At 44.8% G+C, this 27,764-nt stretch overlaps 2 protein-coding genes across 5 annotated transcripts; one reads left to right on the top strand and one right to left on the bottom strand.

The window, feature by feature from the left end:
• Positions 1 to 678: 678 nt before the first annotated feature.
• LOC135548263 (dematin-like) lies at positions 679 to 22,177 on the bottom strand. Of its 3 annotated transcripts, XM_064977679.1 has the most exons (11): positions 22,028 to 22,177; positions 9,301 to 9,332; positions 8,219 to 8,299; positions 8,081 to 8,125; positions 7,811 to 7,907; positions 7,670 to 7,714; positions 7,383 to 7,517; positions 2,758 to 2,861; positions 2,487 to 2,607; positions 2,369 to 2,409; positions 679 to 2,294 (listed from the first exon to the last, which is right to left on the bottom strand). In XM_064977679.1, exons 2-11 carry the CDS (start codon positions 9,307 to 9,309, stop codon positions 2,199 to 2,201), a joined length of 774 nt encoding a protein of 257 aa, XP_064833751.1. In that variant the 5' UTR covers positions 9,310 to 9,332; positions 22,028 to 22,177; the 3' UTR covers positions 679 to 2,198. The 3 variants fall into 3 exon arrangements, with proteins under 3 accessions (XP_064833751.1, XP_064833749.1, XP_064833750.1); XM_064977677.1 differs by having other exon boundaries at positions 7,670 to 7,907; XM_064977678.1 differs by having other exon boundaries at positions 7,670 to 7,907; positions 9,301 to 9,326.
• Positions 22,178 to 22,353: 176 nt separating this feature from the next.
• LOC135548264 (protein PBDC1-like) lies at positions 22,354 to 27,715 on the top strand. Of its 2 annotated transcripts, XM_064977680.1 has the most exons (6): positions 22,354 to 22,442; positions 24,001 to 24,066; positions 24,176 to 24,235; positions 24,635 to 24,775; positions 24,887 to 24,998; positions 25,141 to 27,715. In XM_064977680.1, exons 1-6 carry the CDS (start codon positions 22,413 to 22,415, stop codon positions 25,230 to 25,232), a joined length of 501 nt encoding a protein of 166 aa, XP_064833752.1. In that variant the 5' UTR covers positions 22,354 to 22,412; the 3' UTR covers positions 25,233 to 27,715. The 2 variants fall into 2 exon arrangements, with proteins under 2 accessions (XP_064833752.1, XP_064833754.1); XM_064977682.1 differs by lacking the exon at positions 24,176 to 24,235.
• The last annotated feature ends 49 nt before the right edge of the window (positions 27,716 to 27,764 follow it).

The raw sequence follows: 27,764 nt of genomic DNA, 5'->3' as shown, positions 1-27,764 counted from the left end.
ATTTGCATGGCAAAGAGGGACTTTGCAATTAATTGCAATTCATCTGATCACTCTTCATAACATTCTAGAGTATATGCAAATTGCCATCATACAAACTGAGACAGCAGACTTTTGAAAATGACACAAATATTAATTTTCACAAACTTTTGGCCACGACTGTACACACAATACCCCATAATGACAAGCAAAAATAGGTTTAGAATTTTTTTCACATTTATTAAAAATTTAAAAAAAGGAAAAATTAAATTTATGTAAGTATTCAGAACCTTTTTCCCCCTTTATTTAACTCGGCAAGACAGTTAAAAACAAATTCTTATTTTCAATGATGCCCTAGGAACAGTGGGTTAACTGCCTTGTTCAGGGGCAGAACAACAGATGTTTACCTTGTCAGCTCGGGGATTTGATCTTGCAACCTTTCGGTTACTAGTCCAACGCTCTAACCACTAGGCTACCTGCCGCCCCTTTATTCAGTACTTTGCTGAAGCACCTCAGCGATTACAGCCTCGAGTCTTCTTGGGTATGACGCTACAAGCTTGGCACACCTGTATTTGGGGAGTTTCTCCCATTCTTCTCTGCAGGTCCTCTCAGGCTCTATCAGGTTGGATAGGGCGAGTCGCTGCACAGCTATTTTCAGGTCTCTCCAGAGATTTTCAATCAGGTTCAAGTCCAGGCTCTGGCTGGGCCACTCAAGGACATTCAGAGACTGGTCCCGAAGCCACTCCTGCATTGTCATGGCTGTGTGGTTAGGGTCATGGTCTTGTTGGAAGGTGAACCATTGCCCCATTCTGAGGTCCTGAGCACTCTGGAGCAGGTTTTCATCAAGGATCTCTCTGTACTTTGCTCTGTTCATCTTTTCCTTGATCCTGACTAGGCTCCCAGTCCCGCCTCTGAAAAACGCCACCACCACGCTTAACCGTAGAGATGGTGCCAGGTTTCCTAAAGCAGTGACACTTTGCATTCAGGCCATAGTGTTCAATCTTCGTTTCATCAGACCAGATAATCTTATTTCTTTTGGGTGACTTTTGGCAAACTCCAAGCAGGCTTTCATGTGCATTTGACTGAGAAGTGGCTTCTGTCTGGCCACTCTACCATAAAGGTCTGATTGTTGGAGTACTGCAGAGATGGTTGTCCTTCTGGAAGGTTCTCCCATCTCCACAGAGGAACTCTGGAGCTCTGTCATTGACCATTAAGAGTTCTTCGATACCTCCCTGACCAAGGCCCTTCTCCCCCGATTGTTCAGTTTGGCCGAGCTGCCAGCTCTAGGAAAAGTCTTGGTGGTTCCAAACATCTTCCATTTAAGAATGATGGAGGCCACTGGGTTCTTAGGGAGCTTCAATGCTGCATAAATGTTTTGGTACCCTTCCCCAGATCTATGCCTCGACACAGTCCTGTCTTGGATTTCTACGGACAATTCCTTTGACCTCATGGCTTGGGGTTTGGTCTGACATGCACTTTCAACTGTGGGACCTTATATAAACAGGTGTGTGACTTTCCAAATCATGTCCAATCAATTGAATTTACCACAGGTGGACTCCAATCAAGTTGTGGAAACATCAAGGATGACCAATAGAAACAGGATGCACCTGAGCTCAATTTCAAGTCTCATAGCAAAGGGTTTGAATACTTACGTACATAAGACAAGGTTTTATATTTTTTATAAATTAGCAACATTTTCTAAAAACTTGTTTTCACTTTGTCATTATGGGGTATTGTGTATAGATTGGATTAGGAACATATTTTATTTAATCAATTTTAGAATAAGGCTGTAACATAACAAAATGTGGAAAAAGTCAAGGGGTCAGAATACTTTCCGAATGCACTGTATGTGCATTTTGTTGTTTCAGCCTGAATTCAAAATGGATTAAATTTATTTTTTCACCCATCTACACACAATACTCCATAATGACAAATTTTGTGAATCAATCAATAATTATAATTTATAAAATTCTTCATGCTCTGTCAAGTTGGTTGTTGATCATTGCTAGACAGCCATTTTCAATTCTTACCATAGGTGCTCTTCTTTGTGAGGCATTGGAAAACCTCTGGTCTTTGTGGTTGAATTTTTGTTATGAATTCACTGTTTGACTGAGGGTCCTTACAAATAATTATGTGTGGGGTACAGAGATGAGGTCGACATGGGATATTGTATGTGACCAGTGACACAACATTGTAATTTGGTGAAACTGATTGTGTAGGTCCTACTTCACTACTACAACTGTTTTTGTAATACATGATAAATGTAGCCTACCTGTTTTGCCTTGATTTCCCTCTGTAGTGAACTCTGCAGACTGCATCTGCACAGAGGTAACACATATAAATCCTCACGCACACACTTACTGCAACACATGCAAACACACTGTACACTCACCCTGGTCAGACCTGAGCTGGAGGACACCTTCAAGGAGAAACCTGAAGACATCAGAGCAACCAATCAGAATCAGGTTCTAGCACACACACACAGACACACACGATGGACTGTAACTTACTTGTGTGCATATGTGTTCTGTCTGGCAGTGACTGCGTCTTCCTGCGGCCAATGTCAAGTAGAGCCTTCTCCTGCTCCTCCTTCTCCTCCTTCAGGATCAGCCTGCCCAGGTTAGACATGATCTGGCACACACGCCACACACACAAACACACCCATGCACACCATCAATCGATAAATATTGATTAGTGAAGACGGTAAAACTTCCTATGATAATATACTGTATAAGCACTTATGTAATTCAATACGAAGAAGGAATCCATGTCAAGAGTTACCTTGTGGAGCTCCTGCTCCTGTAGTGTCTTGGCATCACTAGTCAGGACTTCAAACTCATCCTTCCCCTCTTCCTCTTCCTCCTTCCTCTTCCTCCACTCGATCTCTGTGGCAACAACAGGAGAGGTCAGACCACACACTACTTCTACCTATCCAATCACGTGTGTGTGTGTGTGTTTGGTTTTTCTATCCTTGTAGGGACCGGACGTCCTCACAAGGATGGTAAAGCAAGGAAATTTGTGGGGACATTTCGCTGGACCCCACAAGGAAAAAGGCTATTTGAGGCTTAAGGCTACTTACTACAAGCTTCACTCCGTTCATGTGCGTGGAGTGGGAATTTTGGAACAGCAGACATCTTTTGGTAACATGATATCCTCACCAGTCCCACTCCCATTCATAAGGGGGCGATAGCAAAGTTTTTTATTTCTGCCATTTCATTTTGTGAAGTGTTGCCTCCTTCCCTTGCTCGTAGTAGCTACCTGACAGCCTGGCTATACCCTGATGAAGACAGCTTGTCTGTCGAAACCTTGGTTATTCAATGATTGATCTGAGCTCCTAGAGTGTGTGGCTCTCTTTTAATTATTCAAGTGTTCTACTCCGCTAGCCAGCACCTCGCCTAAATATGTGTGCGTTTATTTTGCCTCTAGATTAGCCTGGCTAAAAACACAGCAAGCTAGCTGGGACACTCTTTTCATGCCACTTCGATAAAAAGGGATTTTCGTAGCAGGTTAGGAGAGCATTTTTGCTAACCCTAACCCTTTTCCTAACCTCAGTCTCCTATTCCTGCTACGTTAATTATCCTAACCGGATATGTTAATTCTACTAACCTGCTCTGTAAGGTCTCCTAACCTGCTACGAAAAAGTAACTTCGGTTTCAAAGTGGCGTGAAATGAGTGTTTAACCATGGCACTGTATAATGTATCATGTGAAATATATCAGATTTATAATTTTAAAAAATATGCCCTGGCAAATATACTTATACAGTGCCTTCGGGAAGTATTCAGACCCCTTGACTTTTTCCACATTTTGTTACATTACAGCCTTATTCTAAAATGTATTACAGTTTTTTCCCCTCATCAATCTACACACAATACCCCATAATGACAAAGCAAAAACAGGTTTTTATAAATGTTTGCAAATTTATGCCGGTGTAACCTAAAACATTATCCCAGTTTGATATGCTGCTTGTGTATTCATTCCGATATCAGCAAAAAATAGAAAATCATGTTTTGGTCACAGAGAAAACAAGCACATGGCTAGCTAGCTGGCTACAACAGGTTCTACCATTTCACACTAGCCTGGAATCACTGGTTATTACTTGTATACAAAATACCTTTTGGGGTGAGATTACTACTACACTGATGAATAGCCTATGAATACTATTCTGATGAATAGACTATGAATACTATTCTGATGAATAGACTATGAATACTATGCTGATGAATAGACTATGAATACTATGCTGATGAATAGACTATGAATACTATTCTGATGAATAGACTATGAATACTATTCTGATGAATAGACTATGAATACTATTCTGATGAATAGACTATGAATACTATTCTGATGAATAGACTATGAATACTACTCTGATGAATAGACTATGAATACTATGCTGATGAATAGACTATGAATACTATTCTGATGAATAGACTATGAATACTATGCTGATGAATAGACTATGAATACTATTCTGATGAATAGACTATGAATACTATTCTGATGAATAGACTATGAATACTATTCTGATGAATAGACTATGAATACTATGCTGATGAATAGACTATGAATACTATGCTGATGAATAGACTATGAATACTATGCTGATGAATAGCCTATAGATCAGATCAAGATCAAGGAACCAAGCGACAACATTGCCACAACGGCTGCGAAAGGAATGATAAGGCGTCTCTCAATTGTCAGGTAGTACAAAAGTACGTTGCATGCCGGAGCGTATTACGAGGCTCTGTCCCTTTTGTGACAAAAAACGACATTGCAACACTCCATACCGTCCTTCATACCGTTTAGGCTTACAATTATGGCTAGAATTAGGGTTAGGAGTTAAGACAATGTATGGACATTTACATTTACAATGTATTTGTATTTATTATGGATCCCCATTAGCTGCTGCCAAGGCATCTGCTACTCTTCCTGGGGTCCGGGCACCTCCCATAGTCTGTTCTGAACTTGGGGACCGTGAAGAGACCTCTGGTGGCATGTCTTGTGGGGTATGCATGGGTGTCTGAGCTGTGTGCTAGTCGTTTAAACAGACAGCTCGGTGCGTTCAACATGTCAAAACCTTTCCAAATACAGGCAGTGATGAAGTCAATCTCTCCTCCACTTTGAGCCGGGAGAGATTGACATGCATATTATTAATGTTAGCTCTCTATGTATATCCAAGGGTCAGCCATGCTGTCCTGTTCGGAGCCATTTGACATTTTCCTAAGTCCCTCTTTGTGGCACCTGACAACATGACTGAACAGTAGTCCAGGTGCGACAAAACTAGGGCCTGTAAGACCTGCCTTGTTGATGGTGCTGTTAAGAAGGTAGAGCAGCGCTTTATTATGGACAGACTTCTCTCCATCTTAGCTAATGTTGTATCAATATGTTTTGACCATGACAGTTTAGGAACAATGTATGATGGTTGTTACAAGAAATAAGTTTATATGGACATGACTTTTTAACATACAGTAAATTGCTTTCACGTCTCTGACAATCACTCACAGCTAAATAGGAAAAACAATGTGCAGAAAGAGGTCATCTAAATGGCCCGGAAGCCTGCTTCTTCCAAAGGATGAAAATATCATAGGCCTACGACAAACTGTAAAGTTCATGGCATATATTATTAGAAATGCAGGCAATTTGTTTAAATATATATATATATATATATATATATATTTTATTTTTATTTTTTTATTCCATCTTTATTAAACCTGGTAGGCTAGTTGAGAACAAGTCCTCATTTACAACTGCAACCTGGCCAAGTTAAAGCACAGCAGTTCAACACATACAACAACACAAAGTTACACATGAAATAAACAAACATACAGTCAATAATACAGTAGAAAGAAGAAAAGTCTATATACAGTGAGTGCAAATGAGGTAAGGTAATAAATAGGCCATGGTGGTGAAGTAATTACAATATAGCAATTAAAACCTGTTTGGGATAGGAGGCAGCAATTTCACTTTTGGATAAAATGCATGCCTAGAGTAAACTGCCTCCTACTCGGTCCGAGATGCTAATATATGCATATTATTAGTAGTATTGGATAGAAAACACTCAGAAGTTTCTAAAACTGTTTGAATGATGTCTGTGAGTATAACAGAGCTCACATGGCAGGCGAAAACCTGAGAAAAATCCAACCAGTAAGTGGGAAATCTGAGGTTTTTAGTTTTTCAAAGCTTGGCCTACCGAATGCACAGTGTCTATGGGGTGAAGTTGCACTTCCTAAGGTTTCCACGAGATGTCAACCACCTTTAGAAACTTGTTTCAGGCTTTTGCTATAAAGGAGGGGGGAATGGGAGCTGAATGAGTCAGTGGTCCGGCAGAGTGTCTCAGGCTCGTGACGCGCGGTCCCGACAGAGTTAGCTCTCGTTCCAGAGCTTTTCTACAGGCAATGGAATTCTCCGGTTGGAACATTACTGAATTGGAACAATATTGAAGTTTTATGTTAAAAACATCCTAAAGATTGATTCCATACATCGTTTGACATGTTTCTATGACATATAGCGGAACTTTTCGAGTTTTTGTCTGGACGTAGTGCTCGCGCCTCATGAAAATGGATTACTGGGCTGAACACGCTAACAACAAGTGGCGATTTGAACATAAATGATGGACTTTATGGAACTTTATGGAACAAATCAGTCATTTATTGTCGAACTGGGATTCATGGAAGTGCATTCTGATGAAGATCATCAAAGGTAAGTGAATATTTCTATTGTTATTTCTAACTTCTGTTGACTCCAACATGGCGAATATTTCTTTTGCTGGATTGGTCTCTGAGCGCCGTACTCAGATTATGGTTTTTCCGTAAAGTAAAAAAAAAAAATTCGGACACAGCGGTTGCATTAAGGAGAAGTCTATCTTTAATTCTGTGAATAACACTTGTATCTTTTATCAATGTTTATTATGAGTATTTCTGGGATTTGATGTGGCTATCTGCTCCAGTGATTTTTCCAGTTCGTGCCCATACTCTCATTACTGGGGTCAGACAAAATCTGCAGGAAAACTTTCTAATCACTACCTTCAAAGCATTAAATGCAATACACAACTTTTATCAACAGGTTTTGCAGCAGTACTTGGTTTGAATGAATCACACAGGTATTACTCAGGGATAACACACACCCCACCACACCTGGCAGATCTGTGGTGGTGAGGAGCATAATAGGATGTGTCTTTATTGGAGACTATGCATTGAGGGCAGAATCTTGAAAACTGTGTGAGAAACGACTAGTATAAATCTTCAATTGACATCAGGGGTGGTAAACTCATCCCATAGGGTTAGGCGTTTGGGGTTAGGTATAGGTTAAGAAGTTAGGAAAAATATGATTTTCAATAGGAATCAATTGTCTGGTCCCCACAAGGATAGTAAAACAAACATGTATGTAGGTGCGTGGATCTTACCCATAGCAGCCAGTGAGGGAGGACAGGGCCAGTACTCTGTCTCTATCTTTGAGGGCAGGTTGGGGTCTGGTTTCTGAGCTGCTGGGAACTTAGATGACTGGATAATGCTGCCCATCACCTTCTGCTTGCTGACCTCTACAGACAGGGAGAGAAAGAATTACACACACACACACACGCACACACACACACACACACACACACACACACACACACACACACACACACACACACACACACACACACACACACAAATCTCAAAGCCAAACACACGCACAAATATACAGTACCCTGTTTAAAATTAGGCAGCTTCATGTAGATGTTGGCACCATTATCTGAAATAAAACACAGAATTAGAAAAGTATGTGTGTGTGTGTTTGTTGGTGCACGTGTGTGTGTGTTTGTGTGTGCATACATGCATGTGTGTGTACCTGGCCTGTGGAAATGCTGCTGTAGGGGAATGGATGTCTTTCGGAGCTGCATTGTGGAGCCTCCTGGAGACCCTCCATCCTCCCTACACACCTTCAGCTGAGAGAGAGAATAGAGAGAGGAGAGAGAAATATATGGAGAGAAAGGGAGAGAGTTAGTGCTGCTGGGTAACTGGATGAAGAGAAACACCTACACAGCGCAACACAGAGAAATAAAGGGAGGGGGAGACAGGGGAGATCAGGAAAGGAGAGAGGTCTGAAGAAGTGTCTTACCTCAGGAGAGGGAGGAGGAGAGATGGAGGGAGGAGAGAGGGATCTCTGGGGATGGAAGAGGAGAACGCAGTCACATCACACTTCTCTTCCTAAACAGCCTTTACGAGTTACTTACTGTAACATGAATTGTGTGTGTACCTCTCTACGGGGCGTACGCACTGCGTCTAGTGGTGAGTAGGTGAGGTGAGGTTGGTAGGTCATGAGATCTGGTCTCTCCACCTACAGAATAGCACAGTCTGTGGTGAATCACAAGCAAGCATGCTCCACATACAAATCTGAGCTATCTGATTGGCTAGCGGTAGGCTTACAGGTGCACTTGATTTTCTCTCTAGGATTTTGCATGTGCTTTAGCTCCATTGCCTTTCTTTTTTTTTCTGAAAAACTCCCGGTCCTTAATGATTACAAGCATAACCATAACATGATGCAGCTACCACCATGCTTGAAAATATGGAGGGTGGTACCCAGTATTTTTTGCTGTATTACATGTTTTGGAATATTTTTATTCTGTACAAGCTTTCTTCTTTTCACTCTGTCAATTGGGTTGGTATTGTGGAGGAACTACAATGTTGTTGATCCATCCTCAGTTTTCTCCTTTCACAGACATTAAACTCTGTTTTAAAGTCACCATTGGCCTTCCTCTCCGGCAACTGAGTTAGGAAGGACGCCTGTATCTTTGTAGTGACTGGGTGTATTGATACACCATCCAAAGTGTAATTAATAACTTCACCTTGCTCAAAGGGATATTCAATGTCTGCTTTTTAAAATGTTTACCCATCTACCAATAGATGCCCTCATTTGTGAGGAATTTGAAAACCTCCCTGGTCTTTGTGGTTGAATCTGTGTTTGATATTCACTGCTCGACTGAGGGACCTTACAGATAAGTGTATGCGTGGGGTACAGAGATGAGGTAGTCATTCAAAAATCATGATAAACACTATTATTGCACACAGAGTGAGTCCATGCAACTTATTATGTTATTCTCACATGTTTACTCCTGAACGTATTTAGACTTTCCATAACAAAGTGGTTGGATACTTATTGACTCAAGACATTTCAGCTTTTCATTATTAATTCACTTGTAAAAATTGGGGTATCGTGTGTAGGCCAGTGACACAAAATCTCAATTTCATCCATTTTAATTTCAGGTAACACAACAAAATGTGGAAAAGGTCAAGGGGTGTGAATACTTTCTGAAGGCCCTGTATGTTTGTGTGTTTTACCTTCTGCATGATGGTGGAAATCCTTCCTGTGGCTGAAACCAGATGGCAGAGAGAGGCAGAGAGAGAAGCAGAGAGGCAGAGAGAGGCAGAGAGGCAGAGGCAGAGAGAGAGAGAGAGAGGCAGAGAGGCAGAGGCAGAGAGGCAGAGAGAGAGAGAGAGAGAGGCAGAGAGGCAGAGAGAGAGAGAGGCAGAGAGAGGCAGAGAGGCAGAGGCAGAGAGAGAGAGAGGCAGAGAGAGAGAGACAGAGAGGCAGAGAGAGGCAGAGGCAGAGAGAGGCAGAGAGGCAGAGGCAGAGAGAGAGGCAGAGAGGCAGAGAGGCAGAGGCAGAGAGAGAGAGAGAGGCAGAGAGGCAGAGGCAGAGAGGCAGAGGCAGAGAGAGAGAGAGGCAGAGGCAGAGAGAGAGGCAGAGAGGCAGAGGCAGAGAGAGGCAGAGAGGCAGAGGCAGAGAGAGAGAGGCAGAGAGGCAGAGGCAGAGAGGCAGAGAGAGAGAGGCAGAGAGGCAGAGAGAGAGAGGCAGAGAGGCAGAGAGAGGCAGAGAGGCAGAGGCAGAGAGAGAGAGGCAGAGAGGCAGAGAGAGAGAGACAGAGAGGCAGAGAGAGGCAGAGGCAGAGAGAGGCAGAGAGAGGCAGAGGCAGAGAGAGGCAGAGGCAGAGAGAGAGAGAGGCAGAGAGGCAGAGGCAGAGAGAGAGAGAGAGAGAGGCAGAGAGAGGCAGAGAGGCAGAGGCAGAGAGAGAGAGAGAGGCAGAGAGAGGCAGAGAGAGAGAGGCAGAGAGAGAGAGGCAGAGAGGCAGAGAGGCAGAGGCAGAGAGAGAGAGGCAGAGAGGCAGAGAGAGGCAGAGAGGCAGAGAGGCAGAGAGATGCAGAGATGCAGAGGCAGAGAGGGGCAGAGAGGCAGAGAGAGCCAGAGAGGCAGAGAGGCAGAGAGATGCAGAGAGGCAGAGAGGCAGAGAGAGAGAGAGGCAGAGAGGCAGAGAGAGGCAGAGAGAGAGAGAGGCAGAGAGGCAGAGGCAGAGAGAGAGAGAGGCAGAGAGAAAGAGAGGCAGAGAGAGGCAGAGGCAGAGAGAGGCAGAGAGGGGCAGAGGCAGAGGCAGAGAGAGGCAGAGACAGAGACAGAGAGAGAGGCAGAGAGGCAGAGGCAGAGAGAGAGAGAGGCAGAGAGGCAGAGAGGCAGAGGCAGAGAGAGAGAGGCAGAGAGAGGCAGAGAGGCAGAGAGGCAGAGGCAGAGAGAGAGAGGCAGAGAGGCAGAGAGAGGCAGAGAGAGAGAGGGGCAGAGAGGCAGAGAGAGAGAGAGAGGCAGAGAGAGAGAGGCAGAGAGAGGCAGAGGCAGAGAGAGAGAGAGGCAGAGGCAGAGAGGCAGAGGCAGAGAGAGAGAGAGGCAGAGAGAGGCAGAGAGGCAGAGAGAGAGAGAGGCAGAGAGAGAGAGAGGCAGAGAGGCAGAGAGAGAGGCAGAGATGCAGAGATGCAGAGAGAGAGAGAGGCAGAGAGAGAGGCAGAGAGAGAGAGAGAGAGGCAGAGAGAGAGAGAGAGGCAGAGAGGCAGAGAGAGAGAGGCAGAGAGAGAGGCAGAGAGAGAGGCAGAGAGAGAGAAAGAGGCAGAGAGAGGCAGAGGCAGAGAGAGAGGCAGAGGCAGAGAGGCAGAGAGGCAGAGAGGCAGAGAGAGAGAGAGGCAGAGAGAGAGGCAGAGAGAGAGAGAGGCAGAGAGGCAGAGAGAGAGGCAGAGATGCAGAGAGAGAGAGAGGCAGAGAGAGAGGCAGAGAGAGAGAGAGGCAGAGAGAGAGAGAGGAGAGGCAGAGAGAGAGAGAGGCAGAGAGAGAGGCAGAGAGGCAGAGAGAGAGAGAGGCAGAGAAAGAGAGAGAGAGGCAGAGAGAGAGAGAGAGAGGCAGAGAAAGAGAGGGAGAGAGGGAGAGGCAGAGAGAGAGAGAGAGAGAGAAACGACTCAGAAGTAGAACAGTGATGTAGATAAGGAACAAGGTTCATAAAGCCTGTCTTTCTGACGGAGGATATTGTTGCCACTAAACTGTGTCCACATGCTCCTCACAACATCACAACATCACACTCACACTAACCAACTCACAATAACCACGTTTCCATCCACAGTTTTTATGAGAGTAAAGTTACAGATTAAAAAGAAATCAGGATAGCTGTGAAGGAAACTTTTTTATAAATGCCGAAAGATAATTTGTTCGTTCAACACGGTGGGATTTTTTTGTGTCTATAAAATTAATTATGCGAGACATGGCGATGGAAATTGTATATAATATTGATAAATATTAAATATTACTATTAAATATTGATATAAAAACCATCATATCCAAGTAAACTTGGAGTTACGCAATGATATGGTGTGTGGTCCTCTCACTACAACTCAGGAAACCATGCGGTTTATGAGGCTACAGATGAAATAATTTATGAACTTCACAGGGTGGTGAAAGTGCAAGGTGATGAGCTTGATGCTCCTTTCCAATAAATATTGAGGGTCTTACTCTAGTGACATGATCGATGCTTGGCTGCCATTTGACAAATAAATATATTCTCACTCTCATCCATAATAATCTTATGATGAAGACTAGCCTACCCACACTGTATCTGTGAGCTGTTGGCTAGATAAGGCACATTTGCTATTTAACACAACAGCTTTTGTGACAAAACTACCGGTATAGTTGAAAATGTGATGGAAACAAGATTTTTATTCGGTACATGAAAACTTAAGCGATAAAGAACATTTTGTGTGCACTACGTCATCACGCACTGATTGGTCTCCGCAACAAGTCAGTTTGGTGGAAACTGGTGGGAAAATGCGCAGATTTTCTTTGTGGAGTTAAAAATATTTGCATGAAAATTTGTAGCCAACTGGATGGAAACCGAGCTCATGTCACACAGCACAAAAACACTGCCTTCAGGGCCTCCCAAGTGGCGCAGTGGTCTAAGGCACTGCATCACGACAGACCCGGGTTCGATCCCAGGCTGTGCCGCAGCTGGCCGCGACCGGGAGACCCATGAGCTAGCGCACAATTGGACCAGCATCATCTGGGTTAGGGGAGGGTTTGGCTGGCAGGGATGGCCTTGTCCCATTGCGCACTAGCGACTCCTTGTGTCGGGCCGGGCACAGTGCACACTGACTTTGGTTGCCAGCTGTATGGTGTTTCCTCTGACACATTGGTGCAGTGCGGTTTGGGGATGGTGGTGTTTCGGAGGACGCATGGCTCTCGACCTTCGATCCCTCCCGAGTCCATGCGGGTGTTGCAGCGATGGGACAAGTCAAACTACCAATTGGAAAACTGGGAAAAAGTACAACAAATAATAATATAAAAACAGCTTCAATAGTCACCCTAATGGGGATCCTAATAAATCACAACATGAAAATAAAGTCTTTAAACAAGTGAGAGTTAAGACTATCATTAGGGTTTTAAAGAAAGGGAGAGAGAATAGAGGAGGGTTAAAGGAGTCCCCATGAAGTCAGAGGCCTCCCTCACTTCCTTCTTCTCCCTCGTCCCTCTTTTTCCTCTCCTCCACCCTCTTCCTCTCTCTGACTCATTTTCCCCTCCCTCTTCTTCCTCCCCTCCCCTCCTCTCCCTCCCTTTTCTTCCTTCCCCTCTTCCTCTCCTGCCTCTTTCTTCTACCTCCCCCTCCCTCCCTCCCTCCCTCATCTTCCTCCCTCTTCTTCCCTCCTCCCTCTCCCCTCTTCTTCCTCCCCCCTCTTCTTCCTCTTCTCCCTCCCCCTCTTTTTCCTCTCCCCTCCCTCCCACTCCCCCCTCCTCTCCTCCTTCTCCCTCCTCTCCCCACCCTCCTTTTCCTCTTCTCCCTCCCCCCTCTTCTTCCTCTTCTCCCTCCCCTCTTTTTCCTCCCTCTTCTTCCCTCCCCCCTCTTCTTCCTCTTCTCCCTCCCCTCTTTTTCCTCTTCTCCCTCCCCCTCTTTTTCCTCTCTCCCTCCCTCTCTTTCTCCTCTCCCCCTTCCTATCTTCCTCCCTCCCTCCCTCTCCCCCCTCCTCTCCTCCTTCTCCCTCCCCCTCTTTTTCCTCTCCCCTGCCTCCCTCTCCTCTCCTCCCTCCTCTCCTCCTTCTCCCTCCTCCTCTCCCCACCCTCCTTTTCCTCTTCTCCCTCCCCCCTCTTCTTCCCCTTCTCCCTCCCCCTCTTTTTCCTCTTCTCCCTCCCTCTCTTTTTCCTCTCCCCCTCCCTATCTTCCACCCTCCCTCTCCCCCCTCCTCTCCTCCCTCTCCCTCTTCCCACCCTCTTTTTCCTCTTCTCCTTCCTCCCTCTTCTCTCTTCCTCTCCCCACCCTCCTCTCCCCCTCTCTCTCCTCCCTGCCTCTCTCTTCAACCTCTCTCTTCTGCCCCCCCCCCTTCTCCTCCTCGCTCTTCTTCCTCCACTCTCCCCCTCTCTTCCTCCCCCACCCTCTTTTTCCTCCCCCCCTCCCTCTCTTCCTCCCTCTTCTGCCTCCCCCTCCCCCCTCCCTCCTCCTCCTCCTCTCCTCTTCCTTCCCCCTCCTCCTTCCTCTCCATCCCCCTTCCTCTCACTCTTCCTCCTTCCCCCTCCTCCCTTTCCCCTCTCCCTCTTCACTTCCGCCTCTCCCCCTTCTGTCTCTCCCCGCTTCCTCTCTCCCTCCAACCTCCCCCATCCTCCTCCCTTTCCCCCTCCTCCCTTTCTTCCTCTCCCCCTTAACTTCCTCCCCTCTCCCCTCTTCCTCTCCCCGCTTCCTCTCTTCCTCCCTCCCTCCCCTTCCCTCGCTTCCTCCCTTCCTCTCTCCTCCCTCTATTTCTCCCTCCCTCTCTCTTCTGCCTCCACCCTCCCTCCTCCTCCTCGCTCTTCTTCCTTCTCCCACCCCCACTCATCCTCTCCCCACCCTCTTTTCCCTCTCCCCCTCCCTCTCTCTCACTCTCCTACCTCTCTTCCTCCCTCTTCTGCCTCCCCCTCCCTCTCTCTCTCCTCTTCCTTCCCCCTCCTCCTCCTCTCCCTCCTCCCTTTCCCCTCTCCCTCTTCACTTCCTCCCCTCCTCCCCCTTCTTCACTTCCTCTCCTCCTCCTCTCCCCCTCACCCTTCTTCCTCTCCCCGCTTCCTCTCTTCCTCCCTCCCTCCCTCCCTCCAACCTCACTCTTCTGCCTCCCCCCTCCTCACTTTCTTCCTCTCCCTTCTCCCTCCTCCCTCTTCACTTCCTCCCCTCCTCCTCCTCTCCCCTCTCACCCTTCTTCCACTCCCCGCTTCCTCTCCCTTCCTCTCCCCCTTCCTCTCTCTCTCCTCTTCCTTCCTCTCCCTCCCATCCTTCCCCCTCTTCTCCCTCTCCCCTTCTCCCTCTACCCTCCTCCCTCCTTCTTCCTCTTCCCTCCTCCTCTTCCTCTCCTCTACCCTCCCTCTCCTCTCCCTCTTCTTCCTCCTCCCTCTTCACTTCCCCCCTCTCCCGCTCCTCCTTCTTCCTCTCCCACTTCCTCTCCTCTCCCCCTTCCTTCCTCTCCCCTCCTTCCTCCATCTCCCCATTCTTCCTCTCTCCCTCCTCCCTCTTCTTCCTCTCCTCTTCCTCCCCCTCCTTCCTCTCCCCTCCCTCTCTCTTCTTCCTGTCCCCTCCCTTCTCCCTCTACCTTCTTCCTCCTAACTCCCTCTTCTTCCTCCCCCCGCCCACTTCATCCTCCCTCTTCTTCCTCTCCTCCCTCCCCCTCCTTGCTCCCTCTTCCCACTTCCTCCCTTTCTTCTCTCTTCCTCCCTCCCCCCTCTTCCTCCTCCCCCTGGCTAGGTTGCTTCTCCCCACCTTCTCCCTAAAGTGCACTCGTTTGCCAGATTTCGTAAACCAGTCCATTCCATAATGATTCAGTAGCCCTCCCAGGCGCCGACCTTCCTCCCCTCTCCTGCCTCCTCCCCATCTCTTTTTTCTCTCTAACTGAATTGTTTATCAGTCCAGCCTGTCAGGCTGACGCCCAGCCAGCCATCACCACGGTTACAGTCCCCCCACTAGGGAACATCCCCTTGGAGAGGCCTTCTCTCTTTCTCTGTGTCCGTCTTTCGCACCCAGTCCCTCCTTTCGACCGTTCTAAGACACACCAGCAGCGTGTGGCAGCTCTGAGCTCTCTGCCAGCAGTGTGAGTAGATTCATATTGATCTACTGGGATCTGTTTCTCTGAAAGAAATTCCTGGGTTAGGTGATCTATCGGTAGCAGACAGGCCACAGACGCTAGAGTAAAATATAGATGGGGTCTAGTCTAGAGTGTAATAGAAGGCTAATAGCTCCACCTTGCTTATACCTATAGAATTCTGTTCAAATGTTATTTGTCACATGCACAAGTACAGTGAAATGCTTAACTAGCAAGCCCTGACTAACAGTGCAGTATTCAATATAAAAATAATTATAACTAATAAGAAAATAAAGGAATTTAAAAACACAAGAAATGAAAAATAATAGAGGAAGCTATATACAGGATTAATTTACAGTGTGCAGAAATACTGGAGTATTTGAGGTAGATACAGTGCCTTGCGAATGTATTCGGCCCCCTTGAACTTTGCGACCTTTTGCCACATTTCAGGCTTCAAACATAAAGTTATAAAATTGTATTTTTTTGTGAAGAATCAACAACAAGTGGGACACAATCATGAAGTGGAACGACATTCATTGGATATTTCAAACTTTTTTAACAAATCAAAAACTGAAAAATTGGGCGTGCAAAATTATTCAGCCCCCTTAAGTTAATACTTTGTAGCGCCACCTTTTGCTGCGATTACAGCTGTAAGTCGCTTGGGGTATGTCTCTATCAGTTTTGCACATCGAGAGACTGACATTTTTTCCCATTCCTCCTTGCAAAACAGCTCGAGCTCAGTGAGGTTGGATGGAGAGCATTTGTGAACAGCAGTTTTCAGTTCTTTCCACAGATTCTCGATTGGATTCAGGTCTGGACTTTGACTTGACCATTCTAACACCTGGATATGTTTATTTTTGAACAATTCCATTGGAGATTTTGCTTTATGTTTTGGATCATTGTCTTGTTGGAAGACATCTCCGTCCCAGTCTCAGGTCTTTTGCAGACTCCATCAGGTTTTCTTCCAGAATGGTCCGGTATTTGGCTCCATCCATCTTCCCATCAATTTTAACCATCTTCCCTGTCCCTGCTGAAGAAAAGCAGGCCCAAACCATGATGCTGCCACCACCATGTTTGACAGTGGGGATGGTGTGGTCAGGGTGATGAGCTGTGTTGCTTTTACGCCAAACATAATGTTTTGCATTGTTGCCAAAAAGTTAAATTTTGGTTTCATCTGACCAGAGCACCTTCTTCCACATGTTTGGTGTGTCTCCCAGGTGGCTTGTGGCAAACTTTAAACGACACTTTTTTATAGGTATCTTTAAGAAATGGCTTTCTTCTTGCCACTCTTCCATAAGGGTCAGATTTGTGCAATATACGACTGATTGTTGTCCTATGGACAGAGTCTCCCACCTCAGCTGTAGATCTCTGCAGTTCATCCAGAGTGATCATGGGCCTCTTGGCTGCATCTCTGATCAGTCTTCTCCTTGTATGAGCTGAAAGTTTAGAGGGACGGCCAGGTCTTGGTAGATTTGCAGTGGTCTGATACTCCTTCCATTTCAATATTATCGCTTGCACAGTGCTCCTTGGGATGTTTAAAGCTTGGGAAATCTTTTTGTATCCAAATCCGGCTTTAAACTTCTTCACAACAGTATCTCGGACCTACCTGGTGTGTTCCTTGTTCTTCATGATGCTCTCTGCGCTTTTAACGGACCTCTGAGACTATCACAGTGCAGGTGCATTTATACGGAGACTTGATTACACACAGGTGGATTGTATTTATCATCATTAGTCATTTAGGTCAACATTGGATCATTCAGAGATCCTCACTGAACTTCTGGAGAGAGTTTGCTGCACTGAAAGTAAAGGGGCTGAATAATTTTGCACGCCCAATTTTTCAGTTTTTGATTTGTTAAAAAAGTTTGAAATATCCAATAAATGTCATTCCACTTCATGATTGTGTCCCACTTGTTGTTGATTCTTCACAAAAAAATACAGTTTTATATCTTTATGTTTGAAGCCTGAAATGTGGCAAAAGGTCGCAAAGTTCAAGGGGGCCGAATACTTTCGCAAGGCACTGTATGTAGATGTAGGCTGGGATTTGGAGAAAGTGACTGGTAGCAGGATAAATAATAATAATAATAATAATAGTAGTAGTAAACAGTATGGCAGCAGCATAAGTGGTGGGTGGGTGTATGGTGGTTAGTGCGTGTGGTGGTTAGTGTGTGTTGGTCAGTGGGTATGTGTGTGTGTGTGTGTGTGTGTGTGGTGGTGGTGGTTAGTGTGTGTGTGTGTGTGTGTGTGTGTGTGTGTGTGTGTGTGTGTGTGTGTGTGTGTGTGTGTGTGTGTGTGTGTGTGTGTGTGGTGTGAGTGTGTGGTGGTGAGTGTGTGTGTGTGTGGTAGTGAGTGTGTGTGTGTATGGTGGTGAGTGTGTGTGCGTGTGTGTGGTGGTGAGTGTGTGTGTGCGTGCGTGCGTGTATGGTGGTTAGTGTGGGTAGGTGGTGGTTAGTATGTGTGTGTGTGTGTAGTTAGTGTGTGTGTGTGGTGATTAGTGTCTGTAAGGTAGTTAGTGTGTGTGTGTGTGTGTGTGTGTGTGTGTGTGTGTGTGTGTGTGTGTGTGTGTGTGTGTGTGTGTGTGTGTGTGTGTGTGTGTGTGTGTGTGTGTGTGTGTGTGTGTGTGTGTGTGTACAGTGCACTCGGAAAGTATTCAGACCCCTGGACTTTTTCCACATTTTTGATACTGTTGGTTTCAAGATAAACTTTGAACATTGAGATATTAAATAAATTATAGATCAGAAGCATAGAATATAAGGAGTGAAAAAGAAAAAGGTTTTATGTCAGAAGTTAATGGTTTTCTGTAGAAAGACAGATGGCTTTGGAATGTGATGGGTGGACGGGCGGAGATCACAGGATTGCTATAGGGGAGCGGATGGACATCTATGGATTAGGCGAAGAAAGGGTTGAGGTCAGGTCAGGTCAGATCCGCTGAAGGGAGTAATAGGGGTTTATTACCTTATTACCCTCTTCCTGTGGAACCATAAGATGTAAGGATTGGAGAGAAGGAGGAGTGTCCCAAGTGGGGTATACATACTTGTGATGGTGAGTAATGTTTTTTGTCTGAATACAGCTGTGTCGACCCTTTGGGAATAATTAAACTTGGTTAAGCTTCTCTAGTGTCGGCCTCCCGGGTGGCGCAGTGGCTAAGGGCGCTGTACTGCAGCGCCAGCTGTGCCATCAGAGACTCTGGGTTCGCGCTCTGTCGTAACCGGCCGCAACCGAGAGGTCCATGAGGCGACGCACAATTGGCCTAGCGTCGTCCGGGTTAGGGAGGGCTTGGTCGGTAGGGATGTCCTTGTCTCATCGCGCACCAGCGACTCCTGTGGCGGGCCGAGTGCAGTGCGCGCTAACCAAGGTTTCCAGGTGCACAGTGTTTCCTCCGACACATTGGTGCAGCTGGCTTCCGGGTTGGATTGGCGCTGTGTTAAGAAGCAATGTGGCTAGGTTGGGTTGTGTATCGGAGGACGCATGACTTTCAACCTTCGTCTCTCCCGAGCCCGTACGGGAGTTGTAGCGATGAGACAAGATAGTAGCTACAACAACAACTGGACACCACGAAATTGGGGAGAAAAAGGGGTAAAAATTTAAAATTTAAATTTAAAAAAGCTTCTCTAGTGTCCGTGAGTTATTTACTCTGAAAAATAAGAACCTAACAGTTGGCGTTGTTGGCAGGATTCACCATGATTTGTAGTCAAACCAAAGAGTCCAGATCAATGGAGCAGAGCTGGCAACAAACAAGGTAGGCTAGTTCCTATATCTGTTTCTACTCATTTTGACATCTTGGGGAGATGAGAATCGTAGGCTGAACATTGTAGGATATGGCCTGGAGAGCCCGAGTTTAATTCAGTTGGACCGGTCGTAGCTTTATGGTAAATGGTAAATACCGGAAGGTAAACTCGTACAGGCTGGTACCTGTGGGGTAAGTCCTAGGGGGTAAATCCCTAGTAGGTTGGTTCCTGCTAGTACTATAAGTATAGGGTAAGTCCCGGAAGGTAATCTCGAGCAGGCTAGTACCTGTAGGGTAAGTCCTAGGGGGTAAATCCCTAGTAGGTTAGTTCCTGCTGGTACTATAAGTATAGGGTAAGTCCCGGAAGGTAAACTGTGTGGTAAGTCCTATGGGGTAAATTCTGGTTGGGATAGTTCATGTGACTACTATAAGAATAGGGTGAGTCCCGGAAGGTAAGCCAGCGCAGGCTGGAACCTGCAACGGGTAAGTCCTAGGGGATCAATTCTGGGTGGGATTGGTTCCCTGCTAAAACTGTGATGAGAGGGCAAAAGGCCCAGTTGCAGTGGCCGTGAGAGCGCAGGGTGTGAGTGTGTGTGTGTGTGTTTTCTGCCCTGTTGGGGTGGTGAAACATGGCAGATTATGTGGAACACAAAGACAACCTGCCTAAATGACTACAGACCTGTAGGACTCACATCCGTAGCCATGAAGTGCTTTGAAAGGTTGGTCATGGCTCACATCAACACTATTAACCCAGAAACCCTAGACCCACTCCAATTTGCATACCGCCCAAACAGATCCACAGATGATGCAATCTCTATTGCACTCCACACTGCCCTTTCCCACCTGGACAAAAGGAACACTTATGTGAGAATGCTATTCATTGACTACAGCTCAGCATTCAACACAATAGTAACCTCAAAGCTCATCACTAAGCTAAGGAACCTGGGACTAAACACCTCCCTCTGCAACTGAATCCTGGACTTCCTGACGGGCCGGCCCCAGGTAGTGAGGGCAGGTAACAACACATCTGCCACGCTGATCCTCAACACTGGAGCTCCTCAGGGGTGCGTGCTGAGTCCCCTCCTGTACTCTCTGTTCACCCACGACTGCATGGCCAGGAACGACTCCAACACTATCATTAAGTTTGCAGACGACACAACAGTGGTAGGCCTGATCACCGACAATGATGAGACAGCCTATAGGGAGAGGTTCAGAGACCTGGCCGGGTGGTGCCAGAATAACAACCTATCCCTCAACGTAACCAAGACTAAGGACATGATTGTGGACTACAGGAAAAGGAGCACAGAGCACGCCCCCATTCTCATCGACGGGGCTGTAGTGGAGCAGGATGAGAGCTTCAAGTTCCTTGGTGTCCACATCAACAACAAACTAGAATGGTCCAAACACACCAAGACAGTCGTGAAGAGGGCACGATAAAGCCTATTCCCTCTCAGGAAAGTAAAAAGATTTGACATGAGTCCTGAGATAGTACACATGCGGAGATCATCCCCTCACCTACTCTGCGTCTCACAAAGACACGGCGGTTAGAACCAAAAATCTAAAATTTGAACTCATCAGACCAAAGGATAGATTTCCACCAGTCTAATGTCCATTGCTTGCGTTTCTTGGCGCAAGCAAGTCTCTTCATCTTATTGGTGTCCTTTGGTGGGGTTTCTTTGCAGCAATTTGACCATGAAGGCCTGATGCACGCAGTCTCATCTGAACAGTAGATGTTGAGATGTGTCTGTTACTTGAACTCTGTGAAGCATTTATTTGGGCTGCAATTTCTGAGGCTGGTAACTCTAATTAACTTATTATCTGCATCAGATATAACTCTGGGTCTTTCCTTTCCTGTGGCGGTCCTCATGAGAGCCAGTTTCATCATAGCGCTTTTTGGTTTTTGCGAATGCACTTGATGAAACTTTCCGAGTTCTGCATTGGCTGACCTTTATGTCTTAAAGTAATGACTGTCTTCTCTTATTTGAGCTGTTCTTGCCATAATATGGACTTGGTCTTTTATCAAATAGATCTATCTTCTGTTTACCACCCCTACCTTGTCACATCACAACTGATTGGCTCAAACGCATTAAGGAAAGAAATAGCACCAATTAACAACGCACACCTGTTAATTGAAATGCATTCCAGGTGCCTACCTCATGAAGCTGGTTGAGACTGTCAAGGGTGGGCAAAGCTGTCATCAAGGCAAAGAGTGGCTACTTTTAAGAATCTCAAGTATAAAATATATTTTGATTTGTTTAACACTTTTTTGGTTGCTACATGATTCCATATTTGTTATTTCGTAGTTTTGATGGCTTCACTATTATTCTACAATGTAGAAAATAGTACAAATAAAGAAAAATCCTAGAATGAGTACTGAATATAAAAAAATGTGTGTGTGTCAATTTCTGATCAGCCCACACACCAAAATAATGGTGCAGCCGATCTGGCTTTTGACAGAATAGCCTGATGGCCTATGCACCTTGGCTTGTCTGGCTAACGGTTACTGGTGTGGCTTTCATGGAGTCATATTTGCCTTATTGTTATGATAAAAAAAACATTTTTTTACAATATAGCCTCATAATAGATAAACATCGACGCAACAGATGAACAAAAGCTCATATCGGCTATAGACTATTAGTACTACATCACATACTGTAATGGCCTATCATATTATATCCTCCCTATCCAGTAGGCTTATAATAAGCACGTCATGCGGCCTTTCGTCGATAAATTCGCACGACGGGGAATGAGAGGCAGTCTGGAAGACAATATCTTGAATTGTTTACATGAAAGGTGCTGAATAGACCCCATGACAAAAGGATATAGTTTATTATTAACCCTTCCCAGACGACCATACCAGACGACCTAGACTACAACAGTCCTTAGTCAAGTGTAATGTCTTTATGAACGTAACTAATAATACAATGGAATCAAATGATCTAATCTTACCTGCCAATCAATCCGCCGTCATCAACGAAATAACACTCCAGCTAGTGACGCGAACAGATCGAGCATTCCGAAATCCCATCAGTCCTGTGCCATGGGCGGGAGCCTGTCAATTTAAGTGCGCTCCTAGATATCGAGGAGACTGATGGGAGGGTGTGAGTGCGTCCTCTCTTCTCTCTCGTCTCCTCCTCTCTTTTACACTCCTCAGCTCCTTCCCTCTCCTAGCCTATCTGACAACAAGTGGATAAGAAGCAACATGGTGAACAATGAATACCAGAATTTAGCTTTAACCAGTCCCAGATGTCACAGCAGATGTAGGAAAGGAGACAAAAGGCGTGGGCCCTTCAAGCAGAACGATATGACGTAATCGGGTCAGGGGTTTACAGCTATGGCGTCGGGAAATGGACTTGCTTCTCTGGTGAGAATCCATACGGTTGAATAACTGTATTTGAATTTAATGTACATGTAATATACCGGTAGATTGTAGCTGTATATGAATTCTTAAAGTATATGCTGCATTTGTATTTGTAGTAATGCCTCTTCCTAAACGGGAACAACATTGATTGAATTGAACATGTTTTAATACCATTATTAGACTTCAGCAATAACAGTAATATTGAATTGATAATGCCAATATTTCGTCGTATTATTTAAGATGTGAACTGTGAAGTAGCTTTGGGACACAACATCAGCAGTCTGTATTGGTAGGACTACCCGAGTTGTGTATCGTTCTGGTCCGTGGCGATGGAAAATACCTACCACAATATAGAGTGGCGGTGTAATCATACCCATACAACCTAGTGGTCAAACAGGGAAATGGTTTCAATCGTTTTTCCGCCATTCATTTTTCCCATAGAGAACACCTAAAATAAGGGATGTGTTTTGTGTAGGCTTACCCTTGCGTGACGTTTTGATAACCATGTATATCTCTCGGACAAGGTGATACACACACACATATATATGGCTCTATTTACTCTTATTCGAAAACGCTAATTAGCATCAAAGTAGACCATGCAAAACTACACATTTCTGCAAACTCTTACATATCATCTCTAGCGGACACCTTTGCTAACAGGTATTGTCACATTAAAACTTGCACTAGACTGTTTACAGGATTATCAATTTTAAGAAATAATGCACATCTAATTACTACATTTAGCTAACATTATATGGTTAATCCAGAGATTCTAACCTCTGCCTCGACTCTGCAGTCTCATCCAGGTCATGGCATTTGTCGTTCTTTATAACAGCCATATTAGCAGATAATTAGCATGTCAAATACAGGCGACTATATTGTCCTACCTAGAACAATTTACAGTTTTAACAAAACATCACGCTAGGGTAAGCCTAACACGAAACACGCTAAAATCCTCTAGGAAAAATGAATAATAGAAAAACAATTAGAACCATTTCCTTGTTTGACTGCCAAGTTTTATGGGTATAATGACAGGAGTCTGTATTGGTTGTACTCCCTGAGTTGTGAATCGTTCTGGTGGGTGGCGATGGAAAATAACCCTACCAAAATATAGCCACTTACACCAAAAAGTAAATGCCTGTTAACAAACGCATATAATCTCTAGGAACTCGATTTACCAGATGTAAAGTGAAATGTGTCCCTCGCTATCAAATAAATGTCTGAATCAAACGTTTATTCCTGTTAGACAGCGGGCTGGCATTAAACCACACACTTGGTGTAGTTCGGACAAAAGTTGGATTCAGACCTTTATTTAATATTGGAGGGTCACATTTGACTTTACGTCTGGTAAATCGAGTTCCTAGAGATTGTATGCTTTCGTTGACAGGAAATTATTTTTTGGTGTATTTTGGTTGGGTTATTTTTCATTGCCACCCACCAGAACGATTCACATCTCAGGGACTCCAACCAATACAGACTCCTGTGTTGTGTCCCAAAGCTAGTGTAAAGGAGCAATTGTAATACTGTAATGATAATGATTCTGTTATATCATGTCATTCAGGGTGTTGAGGGAGCTACAGCAGCCGCACAGGCGCTGTCTCTACCAGCTGAGGCTTATGGGAACGATGTGAGTTGCCAACACACGGTCTATTGAGGTTTTCCATCCTCTGACACATTCAACACAGTATAATTGTAGTGTCAGTTAGCTAACCTGTGTGTGGGTGCATGTGTCTTAGCCTCAACTGGAAGTGATGTGGGCAATGAAGGCTTACAATCACGCAGAAATCTACTTCAATGTGAGTCTCTCTTACTCACAAGTACCTGCACCAGTTGGAGCATATTATGAATACTAGCAGCCACATTGCACTGATCTAGTCCTCTCCCCTCTAGCTAATAATGTGTATGTACTGTAGCTGATCTAGTCCTCTCCCCTCTAGCTAATAATGTGTGTGTACTGTAGCTGATCTAGTCCTCTCCCCTCTAGCTAATAATGTGTATGTACTGTAGCTGATCTAGTCCTCTCCCCTCTAGCTAATAATGTGTATGTACTGTAGCTGATCTAGTCCTCTCCCCTCTAGCTAATAATGTGTGTGTACTGTAGCTCATCTAGTCCTCTCCCCTCTAGCTAATAATGTGTGTGTACTGTAGCTGATCTAGTCCTCTCCCCTCTAGCTAATAATGTGTGTGTACTGTAGCTGATCTCGTCGGTAAACCCCATTAATCTGAAGTTGACCACGGTGGATGACCGGATCTATACATCCTTCAAAGCATCCTTCTCAGACCTCAACATTAAGAACTTGGACCCAGACATGCTCAAAACGGCAGAGGCCAAAGAGGTAGAGGACAATGTGTGTTACAGGAGTCAGAGATACAAAGAGGGACAGAGGAAGAGTGAGTGGGTGTGTATGTGAGAGAAACTAACCTCATCTCTGTATTGGCATCAATAGAAGTGGCGTCCATTCTGTAACCAGTTTGATGGAGTGGTGGAGGACTTTAACTACGGGACTCTGCTACGACTTGACTGTGTGAAGGACTACACAGAGGAAAACACCATATTTGGTATTGTCAGTCACTATTACAGAAGAAATGTTGTCACTAATTAGGAGCATAAGTGTGCGGGCCTTCTGTCTTTTTTTAATGAATATTCACCAGGATGTTTAGTTATCAAGCGTATTTAACAATGACCTTATTGTCCCTGCAGCCACCAGGATCCAGTTCTTTGCCATCGAGATCGCTAGGAACAGAGAAGGATTCAACACCCCTGTTTTCCAGGCTAAAAAGCAGCCTTCGTAAACCCATACCCAAAAACTCAACCTGCTATAACCTCTAACCCAGTAACAAGAGAAAGTTGTCAGCCCTGTGTACCAGGTAAACACCCTTTATAAACCCTACCACCACCACCACCTCGAACACAGAGGTTTTAACAGCCCTGGTTACTAGTGTAAACATTCCCAGTGCTTGACACACCACCATCTCCTTACAAACTTTTCCTCTGGTCACCCACCTTGACAAAATAGGTGGTCTACTGGAAACTCGACCAGGGGCATGTTCAGCAGGAGTATATTATTTACGTCTTGCAACAGAAAACATTTAAGAACCAAATCTAAACATGGAGGGACCTACCTGAATTTTTACAATAGAAACCCTTTTTCCGTTTGGAATAAATGGTTTGTTGCAAAACGTTTTGCAACAATCTGTGTCATACACCCCAGGGCACGTTAAGATAGATATGTACAACAAACAATTCAGTATTTCTATCTGCAACATTTGCTTACTGAACATGGCCCAGAAGTCCACCCCTCCTCCCTCCACACACACATCCCACAAGTGTGTGTGTACTGATGTCTAAACTGAGCATCGTAGCTATATGTAATTAGCTTTCCTCTTATTTGTGCCAAGCACTTCTGGGATTACGTATGTCCTTGTACAAAGTTGTAAATGTCTTTCATATATGTGTGTATGTATGACGAGGCCAGTCCGAAGGTAGACACCAAATGCAGTCGGTTACACTGGGTAAATCTGAAAGAACACCCTATTTCTAATTTAGTGCACAACTGCTAGCCAGAACTCATAAGTGGTTCACTATAGAGAATATGGTGCCATTTGAAAGACGTTTATATTTATATATATATATATATATTTATATATATATATATATATATATATACACACACACACAGTTGAAGTCAGTTTACATACACTTTAGCCAAATACATTTAAACTCAGTTTTTCACCATTCTTGACATTTAATCCTATTAAAAATCCCGTCTTGGGTCAGTGAGGATCACCACTTTATTTTAAGAATGTGAAATGTCAGAATAATAGTAGACAATGACTTTCAGCTTTTATTTTTCATCACATTCCCAGTGGGTCAGTAGTTTACATACACTCAATTAGTATTCAGTAGCATTGCCTTTAAATTGTTTAACTTGGGTCAAACATTTCAGGTAGCCTTCCACAAGCTTTGGTGAATTTTTCACCCATTCCTCCTGAAGGAGCTGGTGTATCTGAGTCAGGTTTGTAGGCCTCCTTGTTCGCACATGCTTTTTCAGTTCTGCCCGCAAATTGTCTATAGGCTTGAGGTCAGGGCTTTGTGATGGCCACTCCAATACCTTGACTTTGTTGTCCTTAAGCCATTTTGCCACAACTTTGGAAGTATGCTTGCGGTCATTGTCCATTTGGAAGACCCATTTGTGACCAAGCTTGAACTTCCTGACTGATGTCTTGAGATGTTGCTTCAATATATCCACATCATTTTCATCCCTCATGATGCCATCTATTTTGTGAAGTGCACCAGTCCCTCCTGCAGCAAAGCACCCCCACAACATGATGCTGCCACCCCCGTGCTTCACGGTTGGGATAGTGTTCTTCAGCTTGCAAGCCTCCCCCTTTTTCCTCCAAACATAACGATGGTCATTATGGCCAAACAGTTCTATTTTTGTTTCATCAGACCAGAGGACATTTCTCCAAAAAGTATGATCTTTGTCCCCATGTGCAGTTGCAAACTGTAGTCTGGCTTTTTTATGATGGTTTTGGAGCAGTGGCTTCTTCCTTGCTGAGCGGCCTTTCAGGTTATGTTGATATAGGACACGTTTTACTGTGAATAGATACTTTTGTACCCGTTTCCTCCCGCATCTTCACAAGGTCTTTTGCTGTTGTTCTGGGATTGAGTTGCACCTTTCACACCAAAGTACGTTCATCTCTAGGAGACAGAGCGTGTCTCCTTCGTGAGCGGTATGACAGCTGAGTGGACCCATGGTGTTATGTGCGTACTATTGTTTGTACTGATGAAAATAGTACCTTCAGGCGTTTGGAAATAGCTCCCAAGGATTTTTTGATGAACCAGGTCTTGGTTGATTTCTTTTGATTTTCCCACAATGTCAAGCAGAGGCACTGAGTTTGAAGGTAGGCCTTGCAATACATCCACAGGTACACCTCCAATTGACTCAATTGATGTATCAGAAGCTTCTAAAGCCATGACATAATTTTCTGGAATTCTCCAAGCTGTTTAAAGGCACAGTCAACTTTGTATGTAAACTTCTGACCCACTGGAATTGTGATTCAGTGAATTATAAGTGAAATAATCTGTCTGTAATCAATTGTTGGACAAATGACAAAGTAGATGTCCTAACAGACTTGCCAAAACTATAGTTTATTAACAATTGAAAAACAAGTTTTAATGACTCCAACCTGAGTGTATGTAAACTTTCGACTTCAACTGTATGTGTATATATATTTTTTCAAACGTGAATCTGAATAAATGGATGTAAAATCAACCTGTAGCCTGTGTTTCAGATAAATCCTTATGAAGACAATACCTTGCTA

Source organism: Oncorhynchus masou, chromosome 11, assembly GCF_036934945.1.
Source record: "Oncorhynchus masou masou isolate Uvic2021 chromosome 11, UVic_Omas_1.1, whole genome shotgun sequence".
Taxonomy (NCBI): domain Eukaryota; kingdom Metazoa; phylum Chordata; class Actinopteri; order Salmoniformes; family Salmonidae; genus Oncorhynchus; species Oncorhynchus masou.
This window is presented reverse-complemented; position numbering and strand designations above follow the sequence as displayed.